At 39.0% G+C, this 6,816-nt stretch overlaps 1 protein-coding gene across 1 annotated transcript; it reads right to left on the bottom strand.

Annotated features, from left to right (window-relative positions):
• Positions 1 to 290: 290 nt before the first annotated feature.
• Positions 291 to 5,865, bottom strand: LOC106094858 (uncharacterized). Its single transcript, XM_013262097.2, has 4 exons — positions 5,293 to 5,865; positions 5,054 to 5,222; positions 4,669 to 4,986; positions 291 to 813 (listed from the first exon to the last, which is right to left on the bottom strand). The coding sequence occupies exons 1-4, from the start codon at positions 5,655 to 5,657 to the stop codon at positions 400 to 402; spliced, it is 1,266 nt and encodes a 421-aa protein (XP_013117551.2). The 5' UTR covers positions 5,658 to 5,865; the 3' UTR covers positions 291 to 399.
• Positions 5,866 to 6,816: the final 951 nt, after the last annotated feature.

The raw sequence follows: 6,816 nt of genomic DNA, 5'->3' as shown, positions 1-6,816 counted from the left end.
TTTTGCTTTGCTATTCGCATGGGTTTGAAACATATGTTTTTTTAAATAGAATTTAAGGCTTCTTTGGTTGAATTTTATTTGAAAATAGTCTCATCGATTTAAGACGTCAAGCTAACAACTTTATAAGTATCCCTTGAAATTCTTATATTTATAAACTTTTCTTATTGTGAAAATAAAATTTTGTGAATACAGCCGCAAGACTTTATTTTTAAAAGTTTTTTAAAAGTTTTCTAAAATAACATAGCTTTCTAAATTCTTCTAACAAATCTTATAAAATATTTCAAAATATGTAGATTGTATGTCGAAATATAAATTTCTTTTATTTTCTAACCAAAGCCTTTATATTCAACAATTTGTACTTAATAACAATTGGAAAAAAAAACACCATACGACCACAACTTAAAATTCATCCAATACTCCCAAATCAGCATAACGTTTCAAACCAAATTTCATATAATTTTGCAGTTGCTCTCTGCTAAAGGCATCAGCCAACTTTCTTGCCTTATATTCCTCATTGGTGAAAGCTTCAATGCTTGCATCATTCGATAAATCCTCTGGCATGGTAACCATGGGTAAAAAGCCAAAGAGACCAAAAAATCCATATAACTCTCTGGAACGCAGCTCATATTGCAAATCTTCAAAACTAGGTATGGGTTCATAACGCAAATACTCCAAATTCTCAACGAGGACTTTATAGTAAACTTCTATCAGTTCCTGCCGCCTTGTCTTTAGGACATCCAATTGTACACTGGTGTTGAGAAAGAAATTAATATCAATTGCAGGACTACCATGTATGGTGAGTTGAAAGTCGACCTGTAGATGATAGATAAGAAACAAGAGTCGTGTAATAGATTTGTAAATTTTTCATTGAAAATTTAATTATTTTCGGAAAAAATTGGTGTGTAATGTTCAACAAAATATGAATTTTTTTCTTAGAAATCGGTCTAATCAGCAGTTTGGACTAAAAACAAGTAAAAAGGCGTTAAGTTCGGCGGGGCCGAACTTTGGACACCCCACTACCTCGGGTATATATGGAAACTATCTTTCGTCATAATCCGGTGAAAAATTCATAATTTATGCCCCCACAGCAGCTATATGGACAAATGGTCCGATTTGAACCACATTCAACACGGATATTGAGATGTCTAATAAGTACAAGTCATTGTTCAATTTTGTAGAGCAAAATATTGGTCTTTTTGGAAGCCATCTAAATATAGACCGATCGGAACCATAAACAACATGGATGTCGAAAAGCCCAATATAAGTCAGTGTGTCAAATTTCAGCGAAATCTAAACCGATCTAGACCAAATTGAAGAGAGATGTCGAAGGACCTAACACAACTCACTGTCCCAAATTTCGGCGAAATCGGATAAAAAATATGGTTTTTATGGGCCTAAGACCCTAAATCGAGAGATCGCTCTATATGGCAGCTATATCCAAATCTGGACCGATCTGGGCCAAATTGAAGAAAAATGTCGAAGGGCTTAACTTAACCCACTGTCCCAAATTTCGGCGACATCGGACAATAAATGCGCCTTTTATGGCCCCAAAATCTTAAATCGAAAGATCGGTCTATATGGCAGCTATATCCAAATCTGGACCGATCTCGACCAAATTGCAGAAAGATGTCGAAGGGCCTAACCCAACTCACTGTCCCAAATTTCAGCCAAATCGGATAATAAATGCGCCTTTTATGGGCCCAAAACCTTAAATCGAGAGATCGGTCTATATGACAGCTATATGCAAATCTGGACCGATCTGGGTCCAAATTGCTCACGTCATTACTCGAATTATGCGTCTAAGACCCCATAAAGTATATATACTTGATCGTCTTGACATTCCCAATCGATTTAGCCCCATCCGTCAGTCGAAAGCACGCTAACTTTCGAAGGAATAGGCTACGCGCTTGAAATTTCGCACGAATACTTCCCATTACTGTAGGTTCTTGACTTCTTGAGCTCCTAGAGGGCGCAATTCGTATCCGATTTGGCTGAAATTTTGCATGAAGTGTTTTGTTTTAACTTTCAACAACTGCTTCGACTGTGTATGGCCAAAATCAGTTTAAGACCTGATATTGCTGCCATTTAAACCGATCCTGGATCTTAATTTCTTTAGCCGCTAGAGGGCGCAATTACTATCCGATTTCGCTGAAATTTTGTAGGACGTATTTTTTTTAGCTTTCACCAACTGTTCCATATAAACCGAACTGCCGTTTAAATTTTTTGAGCCTCTATACAACTCACTGTTTCAAAATTCAGCGAAATTGCATCAAATATACACCTATTATAATCTCAAGAAGTATTATTGGGCAATAGATTTATATGGGGACTATATCAAGATATAGTCCGATATAACCCATCTACGAACTTAACCAGCCTTTGCACTATGGCCCCAGTGATCGGTTTTAGAAGAAACAAATCTCAGGAAGCAGATAGGACCCTAAAATTTTGCACCAGCAACTGTTAGGACATCAAAAGGACGCTGACAAATATTTGGAGTTTATGTGGGGGGGTGTTGTCCCGCACATATGTGCGGGGGGTGTGGCAACTTCCCTATGCAATGGGCTATCTCCTCAGTTCTCACGTGGACCACCTCCATCAGCAGACAAATATCCTACCCGTGCGAAGACATAGCTAAGTGCTGTCTAAGCAGTACCTTCTAGGCTGTCATCGCATATAATAATGGTGGGGAGAGGGATCATTCGTCCAGACGCCCTAAGGTGAATCTACATGATATAGAGCTAAAGGTTCAGAGCTACCAGGGAGAACCTCTAGGTCAAGCGGCATATCAAGCGGACCACATTCATTCATGTTCCTGGATCTGGACATTTAGCAGAACCAAACAGACAAAAGATAGAATACCACATATTACTGCAACAACAACTAGCCGCTTCACTGGAAGACTTTCAGTTCCCTATGTTCACCCTAGAAGAAGATAGAAGAGAACAAGTAAGAGCGTGCTAAGTTCGGCCGGGCCGAATCTCATATAGCCTCCACCATGGATCCCATCTGTCGAGTTCTTTGCGCAGTATCTCTTTTTAGGCTAACAAAGAATAATGAATATGGACGGAGGAGGAGCTATATCAAGTTATAGTCCGATTCGGGGCTCAAGAAGCAAAATCGGGAGAAGCAAAATATATGGGAGCTGTGTCAAGCTATAGATCGATTCAGACCATATTGCACACGTATGGTGAAGGCCATGGGAGAAGCCGTTGTACAAATTTGTGCCAAATCGAATGAGAATTACGCTCTGTAGAGGCTCAAGAACTCAAGATCCCAGATCGGTTTATATGGCAGCTATGGCAGGGTATGGAGCGATTCGGACCATAATTCGCATAAATGTTGGAAGTGATATCAAAACACTATGTGCAAAATTTCAGTCAAATCGGATGAGAATTGCGCCCTCAAGAGGCTCAAGAAGTCAAGAACCAAGATCGGTTTATATGGCAGCTATATCAGGTTATGGACCGATTTGGACCATACTTCGCACAGTTGTTGGAAGTGATTTTAAAACACTATGTGCAAAATTTCAGTCAAATCGGATAAGAATTCCGCCTTCTAAAAGCTCTAGAAGTCAAGACCCAAAATCGGTTTATATGACAGCTATAACAGGCTATAGACCGATTTGAACCGTACTACGCACAATTGTTGGAAGTGATATCAAAACACTATGTGCAAAATTTCAGTCAAATTGGATGAAAATTGCGCCCTATAGAGCGCCCAAGAAGTCAAGACCCAAGATCGGTTTATATGGCAGCTATATCAGGTTATGGACCGATTTGAAACATACTTCGCAAAGTTGTTTGAAGTGATATCAAAACACCATGTGCAAAATTTCAGTCAAATCGGATAAGAATTCCGCCTTCTAAAAGCTCTAGAAGTCAAGACCCAAAATCCGTTTATATGACAGCTATAACAGGTTATAGACCGATTTAAACCGTACTACGCACAATTGTTGGAAGTGATATCAAAACACTATGTGCAAAATTTCAGTTAAATTGGATGAGAATTACGCCCTTTAGAGGCTGAAGAAGTCAAGACCCAAGATCGGTTTATATCGCAGCTATATCAAAACATGGACCGATTTGGCCCATTTGCAATCCCAACCGACCTACACCAATAAGAAGTATTTGTGCAAAATTTCAAGCGGCTAGCTCTACTCCTTCAAAAGTTTGCGTGCTTTCGACAGACGGACGGACGGACAGACGGACGGACGGACAGACGGACGGACGGACAGACGGACGGACGGACAGACGGACGGGCATGGCTAGTTCGACTTAAAATGTCACGACGATTGAGAATATATATACTTTATGGGGTCTTAGATGCATATTTCGAGGTGTTACAAACAGAATGACGAAATTAGTATGCCCCCATCCTTTGGTGGAGGGTATAAAAAGAATACATAGAAATACAGATAGAGAAGCACCATACCGCGGAAGAAGACAGCAGAAATGACAAAAAACGGAAACCAACAATCAAGGCAAAAAAGTAGGGAACACAGGCCACCGTAGTGCAGAGGTTAGCATGTCCTCCTATAACGCTGAACGCCCGGGTTCGTATCCTGGCGAGATCAACAGAAAAAAATTTCACTGCTAGTTGTCACTCATTGATATGTGAAAAGTTTGGCACCTGTAACAAATTTCCTCTACTCTAAGAAATACTTACGAAAATCAACCTAGTGGGCCTCGTTGGTTCCAATTCATCATCATAGCCAAACATAAAATTCGTAGACCACAAATCGCCATGATTAATCACACTAAAGCGATCACCTTCCTTAGGCTTGGCCAGTTTATAGGTTATCTCTTTAAAATTGTTATAGTATTTCTGGAGCTTCGTATTGATGTTCTCATAACCAGGCCATGTTGCTGAGGTTTTTATCAACTGATTCAAATAGCCGCCAAACATATGAAAGAAGGTATCACTTTTCAAAATGGTCTCTTCGCACAACATGCCTTTGGTAAAGCGTTTTGCAATGCAGGGGTCCTTAAAGGCATAGAACAAAATTTTTTAATTTTTTTATGAAACATTTTCAAATAAACTACACACTCACTTTTTTCAACAACACCATGGAAGTGGCATGAAATTTAGCCAATTGTTTTAAGACCAATGATGAATGATGCCAATCGAGTCCTTTTTGGCGCGAGGCAAGTTGGTAACCCTCAGTTTTCAAATCATTAAAAACAATTATGGGCAAAGGACTTTTGGTGGTATAGAAAAATCTAAAAAACACACGAAAAGCAAAACATTTATCAAAAGATTTTTCGTTTTAAATTTTTGAAAATCAAATACTTTGCTCCAAATTTATCATTTTTGCTCAAAACCTCCAGACGTGGCAACACATCACTGTAGACCAACTTCTCTTTTATGAAAACACCCACATCTTCCAAAAATACTGTTTCCGATATAACAGGAATGGCCTTGACAATGAGATGCAATTTCTGACCCTGCACTGGGTACTCGCCACAACAGTCATAGGTAACCGTACAACGATAAATGCTTGAGCAATAGTTTTCTCCCGGTTTACTGCCCCAAGCAAACTCTACTTCACGTATCACTATTTTTATGTCGCGCAAACCCTCTTCCAAAGCACACACAAAAAATGCTTCATTCAAATAGTCCGGCACCACAATATTTTTATCGTTTTTGATAATCATTTTCGTTTGTTTGTTATTTTCTTTCGCAATTTTAGAAAAAACACAACCGTATGCTTCTACGGCTCACTTGTTAATGGAGATGGCTCACTGGAAACACAAATGAATTTTGCGTTTTCGCATGCAAATGTTGCATTGTTTGATCGTCCGGCGAGAGACTATTAAGCCATAATGGGAGTACAGAATACCATATGAGCATAAGTATTTGGAATGATTTTTGTAAAAATTAATCTAAATTCCCATTCACACGTAATCGTCAAATGACATTTTTGATAACACGACACATCGTTGGTTGCCTGCTAATAATAACACACTAAGCGTTATGGTCTATAATCAAAACTATTATCAATTTAAGCTATAATGACGTTGTGCTGATCTGAAAAATGCTTCCAATGGGGGGAATGAGATATGCAAAATTATAACTGAACAATAAGAATCCAAGCTAGTAAATGCGGTTTTTATGGGCTTGAGACCCTTAATCGGAAGTTCGGTCTATATGGCAGCTATACCTAAATATGATCCGATCTGAACTCTGTATTGATCGGATGTCGGGAGTCTTGATACAAATCACTATTCCAAAATTCATCCAAATCTGACTTTACATGAGCCGTTTATGTGTTTAAGCCCTAAATCAATCGTTCGATCTATAGGCAGATATATCTAAATATGGTCTAATCGGGACCGTATTTGGATTGTATGTCGAACGCCTTAAAGCAGCTCACTATTTCCAAAATCGGATAATACATGCGCCTTTTATGGTCCTCAGACCCTAAGGATGAAGATCGTTCTATATGACATCTTTAACGAAATATAGCTCGACCATATCGGGACCGATGTCGGGAGTCTTGTTACAACTCATTGTCCCAAATTTCAGCGATGTCGGGCAATAAAGGCGCCCGTTATAGGCCTAAGACCCAAAATTGGCAGATGAGTCTATATGGCAACTATATCCAAATATATTCCGTATGTGGTTAGGATATGGATGAGTCTAATAAAACTCACTGTTCTGAATTTCAGCGAAATCGGGTAATAAATGAGCCTTCTATAGACTTAAGACCCTAATTAGGCAAATCGGTTTATATGGCAGCTATATATAAATACGGCCCAATATACAATAGATCATATTCAGATCGGATGTCGATGGGCCTAATGAAGCTTACTG

Source organism: Stomoxys calcitrans, chromosome 4 (assembly GCF_963082655.1).
Source record: "Stomoxys calcitrans chromosome 4, idStoCalc2.1, whole genome shotgun sequence".
NCBI lineage: Eukaryota > Metazoa > Arthropoda > Insecta > Diptera > Muscidae > Stomoxys > Stomoxys calcitrans.
This window is presented reverse-complemented; position numbering and strand designations above follow the sequence as displayed.

Coding starts and splice junctions, on each gene's coding strand:
- LOC106094858 (XM_013262097.2), bottom strand. CDS start 5,657: ATGATTATCAAAAACGATAAAAATATTGTGGTGCCGGACTATTTGAAT. Junction 4,987..5,053: donor CCATGGTGTTGTTGAAAAAA/GTGAGTGTGTAG, acceptor TATGCCTTTAAG/GACCCCTGCATTGCAAAACG. Junction 814..4,668: donor GGCCCACTAGGTTGATTTTC/GTAAGTATTTCT, acceptor TATCATCTACAG/GTCGACTTTCAACTCACCAT.